General features: G+C 36.7%; 1 protein-coding gene across 1 annotated transcript in view; it reads right to left on the reverse strand.

Annotated features, from left to right (window-relative positions):
- The window catches only part of USH2A (usherin), a 385,837-nt gene that overhangs the window by 101,476 nt on the left and 270,385 nt on the right, over nucleotides 1-13,976 (reverse strand). Inside the window, exons 44-47 of the mRNA XM_054170013.1 lie at nucleotides 12,104-12,313; nucleotides 10,349-10,551; nucleotides 8,432-8,544; nucleotides 1,787-1,985 (exon numbers count right to left, since the gene is read on the reverse strand). Of these exons, the coding sequence (XP_054025988.1) occupies nucleotides 1,787-1,985; nucleotides 8,432-8,544; nucleotides 10,349-10,551; nucleotides 12,104-12,313 (725 nt within the window). The remainder of the gene's footprint in view (nucleotides 1-1,786; nucleotides 1,986-8,431; nucleotides 8,545-10,348; nucleotides 10,552-12,103; nucleotides 12,314-13,976) is intronic.

Below are 13,976 nucleotides of genomic sequence, written 5' to 3' on the forward strand. Positions count from 1 at the left end.
AGTCAGGAAGCTATAAAAATAAATGGACACTCTTCAAGTTCAGAGAAGCCTTTGCACAAAGACTGAAAAATTAAAAATGGAGAAAACTTTTTCACTTACTATAATAAAAAGTCAACTCACATGCATGCCAAGCTCTGTTCGAGAGTCTAGCACACAAAAAACCTGAAATAAGTTAATTTACCTTTTAGACTGAAGGGCTGCCTGTAATTCACTTGCAGGATTTGAGAAATTCATATGTTTAGTACAGTATTGCTTTCAAGAGAACTCAAAAGCTAGAGCTGTGTTGTCTGGAATAATTTATATTTTGATTTGAACCCCTACAATAACTCACTCCTTTAATTACTGTCTTGTCTGACAGGGAATCTTGTGAATACATATTGTTTGCTTTAGTCACGGAACATGTGATGATGCTTTTGACAAATAGGGACACTATTTCATTACATTAAATCTTACTTTCAAACTAAGAGTTTTCTGCCTCATTTGTCAATAAAAACCATTACAGACTCCTGCTATACTATTGATCTTACTCCTAAACAGGGACTCATATGAAGATTAACCTGAAAATAGCCATAATTTAAAAACACATCTGACAAATCACAATGGATCCCATTCAGAGCTGCTCATCATTGTCATGTACAGCCACCCACTTGTAGCAGAATCTAAATAGATTTTCTGTACTAGAGGATCTTGTCATTAAGCATTTAGTCAAGGAAGAATTTGAAGGAGAAAAAAAACCACAGAGAGCAAGACATGTTAATAACCACTATTTGCCAGAAACGTCACTGTTTTACTAGTAATCTTGATATTCTGGGTACATCTAGAAAAATTCCTATGGTTTTTAACTGGTCCTATGCAATCACTTTGTTCCAAAAAAGTCAAATAAATACCATAACATGCTCCACAAACGCTTGAATACTTGAGCTGACTAAAAATCTTCCCTCGTAGTTTGTAGTGTGCCATCTATGGCACGTGATTGAGCAAAATGATTGTTCCAGACGGGATGCAAAAGTAGACACAGAAGTCTATTACACATATATACCCACCACGGAATTTGTCACAATGGAATTAGATCAGGAGACTCAAAAGGCTGGTACTGAGATTCCTCAAACTTCCATTATACTCGGTCTGTTAGATTTACTTTGGATCAGATACAGTCTGATTCCTTGGGATGAACTTCTGCACTATGCATGTGGAGCGAAGTTTTTTGAAGGGAAGAGACTTCAGATGCATGGTGGGCTACAGACTAGTTAGGAACCTAAAGTCCCCATTTCGTGTGTTTGAAGGGGTTTTGAAGCACAGCTTCTGCCTTAGCTTGCTGTGCAAGGGACTGGGTTCATGTATATTAAAATGACTTCTACTCTGAACCAGCATGTACTAAATGAAAACAATATGAGGGTTCACTTTGGAATGGCGCTATTGCTCCAATATGTTAATGCAAGACACATTCATAAACGTCAACCATTTAATTTCTTCTGAAAGGAGTAAAGAAGAAAATAATCACAGATTCATGACAACAGAATCCCTTGTCATCATCTGACTCTCATACACTGCTGGAGACTTTTGCACAGCTATCCCTGTACTGAGCTTAAACATCTCTATTTGATTTTAAAATATTCCATGATTTTAAAAAGTTTCCAGACACATACTAAAACCTTGATTTTAAAACCTAAAAAGAAGCAGTACCCTCCACTTCATTTTCTCTGACAACTAAATTGGTTTGGCTTACACACTTGTTCATAAAGTATAATTTTTTTATTGTATCACGAACTTAAGAACATAAATGTACCTTCAACTCTGGATGATAACACTCTTCTCCACAGATATTTTCATGCTTTTTACATTCTAATGAGATACACATTCCATTACTTCTGCTGCTTCTTGAAGTCTTTGATGGGATGCACCTCTGCCAAGCTTTACGTAAGAGTTCATATCCCAGGATAATGCCATTTGGCTGTCCTGGTGATGCCCAGCTGATTTGAAGAGATCTATAATAAGCAGGAAATTAACATCTGTTAAATTATTGAATTATAACAGTTCTATTTTATGCTAGTTCACAAGGAGCATAGTATTTTGAAGTGTCCAAAATGTTGCTATGGATGGTGAATTTCACACCTGCTTTAATAACAAAAAGGTATGAAGGCTTGAAAAAAGTGTCAATATGTGCTAATACTCTGGGAAAACACATTCAATCTGAGTTCTTAAAGATTGCCATTTAACAGACATCTCATTCATACTTCTGGAAACTTGTGTGTAATAAACTTTCTAGCATTTTACTTGTTTCATTGTGGTCTTTCTTTCTATAGCAAAAGCATACATGAACTATTCTCAGGGCCGGCATGATCTTTCCATTCACAGATAGGAATCTGGGAGAGGGATGGGCAGCTGGGGAGCAAAAGACACCGCTGTGTTGTCACCAGTGCAGCTAATTCACATTGTATTCAGTCAGCATTTAGATGAGAGTTGTATTCATCTTGCCTTTTTTCCCCTGCATTCAGAAACATATCCCCTGTCCAATAAAAAAAGTGTGTTGCTTTGAAGTATGTTCTTCAGCACAGAATTAAAAGATATTATTAATCATAGCAACAATAAGCACTGGTTCTCTTCAGTGCTTAAATATTTTAATTGGCATAAAATTGGAATTAAAAAAATGCAAGTATTGATCAAAGGTAAGACTCAAAACTTCTGACTTTGAGCACAAAAGAATGACTGCAGCAGCCTGCAAAAGTTTGTCTGTAAAATGAAATCCTATTGTTGATTTCAGATCATCAGTTTAAAGATGTATCTTAAGGGAAAATTTATGTTAAACTGTAGCAAGTCTATCAGTGATAAAAGTGTGCAGATACTGGCTCCAAAACCTCACTTAATATTATCATGCTTTTAAAAAATACCAAACAGCACATTTGAAACAGAACTGTTCTCTGTCTTTTATAATGTACATGTTTTATTTTATTTCAAGGGAAAATTTAATTTCTTGAATAATCATTCTGGAATGTTGCACAAGACAAAAATTTCTTTCATTATGACTCTCTTTGGGTAGAAATCCACATGCTACATGTAGATCAGTAGGAGGACTGACAACATTGTGTAGTATATAGTCAGGCTCAAAATACCTCTTTCTATTCTCCATGTCCCAATTATACAGCCCTTGTCAGTATGCCAGTGACATCATAAATTAGCATTAATTTAAAGTGAAAATATTACAGTGGAACAGTAGCTGCTGAGATAAACTTTGACATCTTAACAGAATAAAAATAACTGAACTATTATTTCACTTCCTTGAGGTATAAACAGAGGAATACACACAGCCATAAGCCTTTTGCAGAACAGGAATTAATGTCACCTATGAACAAATAACTTCATAGGTGACTTGTAGAGTCAGCATTATCATTGCAGGGTCTTCATCTGAACCACAGATTTAATTCCATATTCTGTACACGGCTATTTTATATTCACTACATTTCCTACTACATGCACATGAACAGACATTCACATACACACAGCTACATTTAAATAATGTTACTGAAGTTAACTTAAAAATGCAAGAAAGGAAATATATTGCATAAGCTTCAGACAAAGAATTAAAAGGAAAAGAAGGGTAGTACTTTAGCCTTTATAAATGCCATTGCAGCTCCTTCCTGGTCTTTGCACAGTATAGATCACAGGAGCAAAGAAAGCATTCCCAGTGACATTTTTGAATTATTTGCTTTCTGTAAATTTCATTCAGATGCTCAAAGGTATGTTTTCAAAGTATTGTGTTAAGTTTTACAGTTCTGCAAATCACACATCTCTCATCTCTCTAAATAATTTCACATTAGGCCTGAGAATCAATGCAACAGTTTGAGCATTTTGTCTTTTCTGCAGAGCCCAGCGTGTATATTTCACTTTTAACAAGAGATCATTCTATTAAATTTATAGATACACATTTGGGGTACACTTAGACTCATATTATGTAAAGCTACATAACAAAATAAAATTACATGGGAGTTCACTGACCAGTGTTACTAAAAGGGTAAAACTAAGTATGACCTTCCAATAATGGCTCACAGATAAGGAGACTCCTCTGCAATTTTATGAATGTTTCCATTATGTCTGCATCTTCTGATGTTTGCCACCCATGGCAAATTGTGGTGGTACTGAAAGCATCACAGCAAGAACAATCATAGAATCAAAGAATCATAGAATGGTTTGGGTTGGAAGGGACCTCCAAAAGTGATCTAATCCAATCCCCCTGCAGTGGGCAGGGACAATCTCCCTTAGATCAGGTTGCTCAGAGCCCTGTTAAGCCTGACCTTGAATACCTCCAAAGACTGGGCCTTAATTACCTCCCTGGGCATCCCGTTCCAGTGTTCCACTACCTTCATGGTAAAGAACTTCCTCCTAATGTCCAATCTAAATCTATTCTTCTCTAATTTAAAAGTATTGCCTCTCATCCTATCACTACAGGTATTTGCAAACAATCCCTTTCCAGCTTTCTTGTAGGTCCCTTTCAGGTACTGAAATGCTGCTATTAGGTCTGCCTGGAGTCTTCTTGAGGCTGAACAATGCATAGTTCAGTTTATAAAACCTCAGGGTTTTTACAGGACTGCAGAGTTTTTTCGACACGACTCATCTGAAGAAATAGCCCAGGCTGAGTGGAAAACTTCATTGAACAGATATAGAATTAATGGGATATGATGGGCACTATAATGTACATCCAGCTGTATTACATATAGTGCATTTGATGCAGTTGCAGAAACATGGGGATGGAGCCTATCCACTCTCTCCTTTTCTTCTTTCACTAGTTACTCCCTCTCAAATACACTGAAGTTTTGTCTATGCTGGGAAATGCCCACAGTCCAAACAAATAATTCTAGGCACAGATGAATGTAAAACATCTGGCATGTGGAATATAATCCTTGTCTGCTCAGAAAAAAAACTTCACTTCAAGCATGTGTAATTTATGATGTAAAAAATGCATAGTGAAAGTACCGACAGCTCCCACCCAAAAAGAAAAAAAAGGCAGCCTAACCAGGCTCATAGAAAAGAAGTCCTTCAGACTACAAGGTGCATGAAGCATTGCTGGACTTCCAGGAGATACAAATTGATCCACGAAGGTATATTTGCTTTCTTGCAGTGAGGGATCCAAAACCGAACAAGTCTTCTCCAAGCCTTTGGTGTGACATGGGGTTATTGTGACCCAAGTGTAGGACCCGACACTTTGCCTTTTTGAACCTTATACTATTGGCTTCAGGCCACTGACCCAGCCTGTCTTCTGTCTAACTTGGTGTAATCTGCAAATTTACTGAGGATGCCCTCATTCCTCTCATACAGATAAATGATAAAGATATTTAAAAAAAAAAGGTCCCAAAACTGAGCCCTTAGGAACACCACTTGTGACCAGCCGTCGACTGGATTTAACCCTAATTCTCTATCCAGTGAAGCGTATGCCCACCCAAGCCATGAGCAGCCAATTTCTCCAAGAGAATACTGTGGGAAAGTGTCAAAAGCTTCACTAAAGTCAAGGTAGACAACATCTACAACCACTAAGCAAGTTATCTTGTCATAGAAGGCGATCAGGTTCATCAAGCAGGACTTGGCTTTTGTGGATCCATGTTGACTAGGCCTGACCACCTGCTTGTCTTATTGTCCTGTATGCACCATGTAATGGCACTCAAAATGATCTGCTCCGTGACTTTCCCTGGCACCAAATGCTGTAGTTCCTTAGATCCTCCTTCTGGCCCTTCTTGTAGACAGGCATCACATTTGCTAATGTATAGTCAACTGGGACCTCCCTGGTTAACTAAGACTGCTGATAAATGATGGAAAGTGATTTGGTGGGCACTTCCTTTGGTGGGCATCTGTGTCCTTGCACAGATTCCATCTGGTCTCATAGACTTCCGTGTGTTTAAGTGGTGTAGTCTCGAGTTTTGGGGGCTTCAGACTGCTCCCCACCCCTGTCTTCTATCTTAGAGGGCTGGGCACTCTGGTCCTACACATAAAGAGAGAAGCAAAGGCAGCATCCAGTTCCTTGGCCTTGGTCACTCTGTTTCCGCTACATCCAATAGAAGATGAAGATTCTCCTTAGTCATTATTTTGTTATTAATGTATTTATGGAAACATTTTTTGAGATATTTTGAGGCAGTAGTAAGGCTTTGACCTTTCTAATTTTTACCCTGCACAGCTTCCTGAATAGCCTGCCCCTTTTTCCATAGGCCATAGACTTTCCTTTTATTCCTGAGTTCCAGCCAAAGCTCTCTGTTCAGCCATGCTGGCTTTCTTCCCCAACAGCTTTTCTTATGACACAACAAAATGGCTTTTTCCTGCACCGCAAAGATTTCCCTCTTGAAGAATGTCTAACCTTCCTGGACCCTTTTGACCTTCAACCAGTCAGAGTCACTTGAGAGGCAGTCTTGAAGGACTTCAGGACTTAGGGCTTCAGGATTGGGTCCCATACTGTTTTCTATTTGAAGTTTGGCATTATAAAATAATAATTCCAGGACTGCGACCTTTTGTGCCAAGTTTCAGCCTGAAGCTGAGTTATTAACTGTGAGGGGTGGAAAAGTAAGGTATTTTTAATGGTTCCAGTGGTATAACCTTCATTAGAACAGTATGGATGGAGCTGCTATCAGAAAGACTTCTAAGAAGTTGGCTGGTGAAATTATAATTTATATCATGCAGCACCTTGAGGCAAATTTTAAAACAATTATTTGTGAATGCTACAAAGACATTATCCTACAGCATTCTCATCAATAATACAGCCCCCCAAACTGATGCAGAAGAGGGAAAAACACCATGATTCCAATTAAAGACAATAAACTGCACAGTCTGTATTATATCTCAGGTGTCCCATGAGCCTATACTCTAGAATGTTGGTGGGTTTTTTTTTCTCTCTGATGACAGGTATTTATTAAAATGTCCTCTTGTCTACACAAACTGGGTTTTTGCCCAAGTTTTTTCCTTTATGAAGGATAAATAAGCAAAATTCATATTCAGCCCAGCACCTGCTGAAGCTGTCAGCTGTAGTGTTTGTCATATTTCAATCAAAGCTGAAGCCAGCCAGTCATTTTTATACTGCACAATCCCTACATACTCGAGGACCAGAATTAATGAATTAGCTATTGATTAAATTCCACTCTAGCAAATCCACCGTGGCAAATAAATGAACTACCCGGGGCACGTGTAGGCCACGGCCAGACATGTCCGGGCAATCGATCAGTAGTTAGTATTCTTTTGGGATATAAGAACAGCTGATGATAATATGACATGTAGGAAAAAGCAGTGTAGGAACAGAGTCTGTTTCTGGCTGAGCAGATTATAAAGTAGGAAAGCATTTTTGATCCTTTTGCATTCATGTGTTATGACATATTTAGTCTATATATAATAGCAGAAACATGCATAAGTGTTTGCAGTACAGACAATACAGACAAAGGCATACATAAGTTAAAGCCAAGGGCAAAAGATGAGATCCTGAAATGAGTTCTTACCATCAAACAAGCTTTGACTATATCTATATGTGTGACAGAAAAATAGCAAGCTTAATTTCACCCTCATACAGAGGCAAATGCTGAATTCAACCAAAATGTAGAAATAATAAACAGCAAACCAAATTCCTTAAGAGACTGAAGAAGCAAATCCAAGCTCCTGGGCAGTTCTGAAGGCTCAGATGTTAGATTTTTTTTTTTTTTAATTATTATTATTAAGGGGGAAAAAAAAAAGAATTTTTAAAGAAAATTCTTTTTCTAGAGAAGAAATGTTGCTATATAAGCATACTCTACCAGAAGTGTATTAAAATCACATGAACAGTAGCAAAAACACAGAAGTCTAACTGTTTTATTGTTGGTGTAATTCTGAAAAATGTGTTTAGCCAGATTAGTTTTAGTCTGTCTTTGGAAGATATGAACTCCTAGTCACTGAACATGTTACTATTTGGCTGCTTCAAGGGACTGCAGATCTGATGTTCCCTTTACAATTCAAATGTCTGCCCATGCCTGTGGATGTAGTGGATAGCCAGATTGGAAACGGTGGTTCAAGGAGACATAGATATGCATGCCTTTTAAGGTAGCTTACTAATTCTTGTTGTTTGTGATAGGTGACTTTTTTTTTCACCCCCAATTATTCTAAGTTTCCATTATCAGCATCACATTGCTCCCTGAGCATTAATCTTCCTCTTCTTAGCTGACAGCAAAATGTGATCATTCCTCTACACTTCTTAACTACTTCCACTTATGCTTTATTTATTATCACACCGTAGTGCTACCCAAATGGGTATGTACTATCAACCAAGAGTGAGATTTCTTCAATTGCTCCTTTGGCCAAAAACTCCTAGACCAAAAATAATAACCATGAAAAATGTTTTTCAAGGTGTACACATGCACACAATTCAATTCAAATTCTGGCCTCTATTCCAGATAAAAGTCTCTCTGATGTATGAAAGCCACCCATAGCATTGTACCTTGAGCCAATTATGTGAATAATGGGTGCCGACAGCTGCTTTGGCTCATCTTCCACAGTTGTAATCTGAGTCCCATTGCTTCTCACACAGGCATACACCGTGCAGGTTTCAATCTGATGAAGAAGAACATGTGTTTCACATACTCAGCTACAGAAGTTATTCAGATCTGGTAATTGCTCAGACTTCCCTTTCCACTCAAGATTTTATTCTTTTCTATTTAACAGATTCCACACTACTATGAAAATACTGCAACTTTAAGATATCTACCAGAGATATATTACATTTCCCCCACCACCACTAAAAAAAAAAGAATGTATGTATATATACATAAATATATATATACACACACATATACACAGACACACATATACACAGCCCTCTGGCACTAATTGTTCCCAAATTATCACTCACAGAATTGCAGCAAATTTGTTTTTCTGCATGTATATGTAGAATATGGCACACAACACTGAACATTTTACTTTGATTTGAGGCCATGAGTAAGATTCTGATACCTCTCATACATTCTTACACAAAAATAAGGATAATTTTTCCTTAATATTTTCTATCCTTTCATGTTTTTCCTGGAAAATTAAAAGTGAAAAATTCAACTAGGAGTCATATCCTTCAGTATGAAAAATGCCACAGAAACAAAACACTTATTCCTTCAGTTCTTCCGATTTAACTAAATGAAGGTAAAGTGAATTAGTTAGTGAAGGATGATAACTTTCATTTGGTATTGTCAACAGAGAAATTACTCAAAATAAAAAGGCACCAAAATGAAAGATAAAGCCATAAAATTACCAGCAAGATGCACATGCATCCAAGATTTTTTTTTTCCAAGGACATGAACGAAAAGAATCAAAATAAAATCAAACTGAACCCAATTTATTTTGGTTTTACCTATTGTATTATTGCAAACATAAGTCCAGTATAAAGACTGGGAAAGCAGAAAAGAATAATTAACATCTCAAGCAACAGAAGGTGGCCATGGTAAATTAATATAGAGGGTCTGTAAGTGAGGCAGTACACTAAATTTGCATTGTTATTGAGAAAAGACAAATGTGTTTCCAAGTGGCATTCAGAAAGTCATATGTGTATTCATGGATAGAGGTTTGCTGTTTCAGAGGGGCTGGAACACAGAGATCTGTTATGGTATGCCTGTCTGTGATGTTTATTTATGGCATGTAGCAACTGGATGTAAATTGTCAGAATGAAGTACACATGATACTGCTAAGTCCTTCACATATGTACTGCAATTGAAACCTGAATGAAATAGACAGGAATAGCTACAATTCACTGTTAACTAGATTTCTTAAATATAGTAATACAACTAAAGTACAGAAGGATATTTATTTTTTAAAATTATTATTATTATGCACACACTATTACGCCTTTTATTAGATGTGTGAATAGAGAGGCAAGGACTGAGAAAAGGAAAAGCAGCAAAAATGTATTGTACTTAACAGCATAAAAAGCACTATGATTTCAGAGATCAGTTCTGATTCCTCCTCAAAAGAGAAAAAAAATATAAAAGGATGACAAATGCAACATCATTATTTCTCTGTGATGACATATTATGCATGCCTGATGTTTCTAAAACAATTGCAATTTTCTTTTAATGAGTAGGAGTAGAATCTTTGCCTCTTTGTAATATATGTTGGGACTTTGCTAATGTTGTACCACAGAACATTTAGGGGCTTGAAAAAAGAGAATGGAAATTCGTACTGTGAAAAGTCTACACAGACTTAAAATGTTATGAAAATAAATGTATGCCTTGTATGTATATGCACACAAACATCAGTGCAAACATATGTCCATATATGAAAAGAAATTCATGAAACAATATTGCATATGGAAATATACTTATTTTATGTAAAATTAGATATATTACATAATCAAGAAAAAAAATATTCTAACCTGTATATCATACACAGTGAATGGAGACAAATCTGCTAAAAGAAAGGACCCCGGCTCGCTCATTCCAGTCTTGTACTGCTTATTATTTACATAGATAGAGTACTCTGTGACAACACCATTCGGGTTTGAAGGCGATGTCCAGATGACACGTACAGCTGTACTGTTGATGATGACAACCTCTGGAGGGAACATGCCCTCAGGCTCTAGAAATAAAGGAAGAAACTGAATAAACTCCAGCTGTCTCTGCAAAAGCACTTGTTTAACCAAATGCAGATTAGTATTTAGGTTTAGCAAAGGGTTCACTGCTTATCTGTTTTCCTCTGATGAAGTTATCACAGTCTGTAGTCTTCTGTAAATTGACTTATTATACTCTCAGTTAGAAACCATGAGAGCTGATGTTAAAATGCTTTATACCAGCAGCATAGTGTCAATCATCAGTAGTATGTGGCCAGTGAGATATGATGATAAATTATTCACCCATCTGCACACCCAACATACAAATATTATTTTTATGTCTTCCTTAATCCTAGCCTTTCCAAGAAAAAGAGAAAGAGAAAGAGAAAGAGAAAGAGAAAGAGAAAGAGAAAGAGAAAGAGAAAGAGAAAGAGAAAGAGAAAGAGAAAGAGAAAGAGAAAGAGAAAGAGAAAGAGAAAGAGAAAGAGAAAGAGAAAGAGAAAGAGAAAGAGAAAGAGAAAGAGAAAGAGAAAGAGAAAACGAAGAAAACCAGAACGTTTCACTTTAAAAACAAGACCTTAGACAAAAATACCTTGCCTGGTGGAACATGAGGTTATCAGTCTTATAGCCAAAGCAATATGAAGCAATATGCAATATTGTCATTATGTAAATGGTTTTGGATGTTGATTACTGTAGGTAATGACGAAGTCTAACACTTATTTAAATTAAAAAAGAAAAAGGAAAAAAGAAAAAAACAACCAATACTTTCCTTGCAGTTAAATTACATAATTATCTAAGCATGTCAGAAATAACCATGCAAAGACCTATTTTTATCACAAGAACTCATTTTTACCAGTTGAAAAATTGCCCTTATGATCAATTCTATTTTATAAACAAAAGGTGCTGACCTTTGGCATCAGAAAGGAAATGGAATCCTCACTTAAAGTGCTTTGCTAATGACCTGGAACACTTGTTTCTGAGGTAATGATATTATAATGTTTATAATGAGACTTTATAAAGCAAAAAAGATTAGAAAATCCATTCTAAACACATTTCAGATGCACCATTTTTAAAATTATTATTATTTTATCCTTATCCTCTCCTCACCTCCCTGCACTTGCCCACTGGCACAGAAATTACTCTTAAAGAATTTTCTTGGAGGCTGAATTTACACTTAGAGTTTCTGGTGGCTCAGAAAAGGTCCCATGTATGACTGTCATGTCAAAAGCACACCGCTTCACAGAGCAAATCTTTTAAAAAACCCATTAATTGTTTCTAAATCCACAATTTATTGATATGAACTCAGTTCTAAATGTAGTGCACACAGATAGGAATATGCAGGAGAAGATGAGAACAAACTAGGTTAATATCTGCTATTAGAGCTTTTGCATCTGTCTCAGTGGGACCGTTTATTGATCTACCACATGATGACAACCAGCACTTAAGCATTTTAGCGTTTTAGCCCTTTTTCCTTTTATACCGGAAATTTTATAATGGAAGGATGACTGATCTCAACCCTCACAAAAATCAATCAATTTCATTCTCGGATTCTAAGCCAAGCCACATTCACTGCTAACCAACCTCCATCTGAGGTAGTCACGTGTACAACTTCACTGTTGATGCTGTGGGCTCCATTAAAAACTTGAAAAAATATCTGATGCTCTGTGTTGGGCTGCAAATCACCAATGACTATTGAATTTGCATCAGCTGGGATCCTCAGAGATCTTCTGTCATCGGTAGAATTCAAGAGGAGGGTATAATATGCCACATCTCCTTGCAATTCTTTTAGTGCTAAGAAAAGAAAAACATTGGGAAACATGGGAAACATAAAGTCAGCAAGTTTCTTATCAAGAACAGTTGTTGTGAAGAGAATACCAAATTGTATGCAGATGCCCTTATTTAAAAAAAGATTCCATCAAGTGCCTTCAATGTCTCCCTTATAAGCAGGGATGAAGACTGCTCTTTCAAACGTGTCAAAATCATTAACAGTTCACCATCCTATTTAACATTGGAGAAATCTTGCTTTCTCTAGACATCCCTATGATGACAATGGAATCTGTGAGGTAAACAACTTCATAGGTGAAGTTCTAGCAGTGGTGCATAAAAGGATGGCTTTCACTCAGATAGTAGGGAGGAAATCAGATTGCTGTATGGCACTAGCTTCAGAAGAAAATCTCAAAGATTTTCTTTCTTTCTTTTTTTTTGTTTGTTTTGCTCCTTCCTTTCAAACAACACATGCTCCCACCCCAGAATACTGAATTCCTGCATTAGTCCACTAACCATGAATAAGGGACAAGTGTCTACGCCTTAAGTTATAGTCACACTTAACTTTACACAGATGGCCCTTTGGCAGCCACAGGGAAAATGAAAATCTATGTGTTACTACTTTTGAACAAGCATGATAGCATGATCTACATGTAAAGCTGTAATACACTCAGAAGCATTCTGTTTAGAAGAGAAAGAACACAATCACATTTCTTTCTAAAATGTCTTTTGCCCAGCGCCAGGTTTCCCAGTGAATCAAATAGTAAAAAAAAAAAAAAACCAGAACAGTATGGCTTTCTGGTTACACAGGGAAGGACATCCACTGGTCTGAGCTAGTGGATGAACAAGGATTCCAAGTAAGTATTTCCTCTCCATTTCAAGAACTCAGATGTAGTCTCTAATTTTCCCAGGCAACCAGCACCGGAACAGGAGGACACAGTCTCAAGCTGCACCAGGGGAAGTTTAGGCTGGAGGTGAGGAGAAAGTTCTTCCCAGGAAGAGCAATTGGCCATTGGAATGTGCTGCCCAGGGAGGCAGTGGAGTCACTGTCCCTGGAGGTATTCAAAAAGGGATTGGAAGTGGCACTTGAAGCCATGGTTTAGTTAGTGATGAGGTGTTGGGTGATAGGTTGGACTTGATGATCTCTGAGGTCTTTTCCAACCTTATTGATTCTATCATTCTACGATCTTTCTTATCTGTCCTGTGTCAAATAGTTTTAAGTTCAGATCTGATCAAATGTAAGTGGTTTTCCAATAGGCATCAAGATGAAAAGAATAATTATGACAAAAACTTTAAGTACATATTGCTTCAGATGATGCACTGTACCACTCAACAGGACTCAGCTAACTGGGAAAGAGTATTGATCAAAGCCAAAGGCATATTTTCAGATTTAATAATACACAGTTTTGTCATAGAAATTCTTAATCAAGTATGTTATATTATTTTTATTTTAAGTGGTGCAGATGCAAGTCCTAAATTCTTAGAAGTCAGAAGCCTTCAGTAAGATTTCCAGAAAAAGAAGGATATTAAGGCAACTTACATTAAGGACTTCCAAGTTCCAAGAAAATAATTTGAAAACAAATATTATGAAAAAAAAAATGAAATGGGTATACAAAATAGTTAATACTCTTATTGCAGCATAAAAAGTCATAAAATATGATAAATTATTTCAAATAATGAATGACTCTGT

This window comes from Dryobates pubescens, chromosome 2 (genome assembly GCF_014839835.1).
Source record: "Dryobates pubescens isolate bDryPub1 chromosome 2, bDryPub1.pri, whole genome shotgun sequence".
In the NCBI taxonomy this organism is placed as follows: Eukaryota; Metazoa; Chordata; class Aves; order Piciformes; family Picidae; genus Dryobates; species Dryobates pubescens.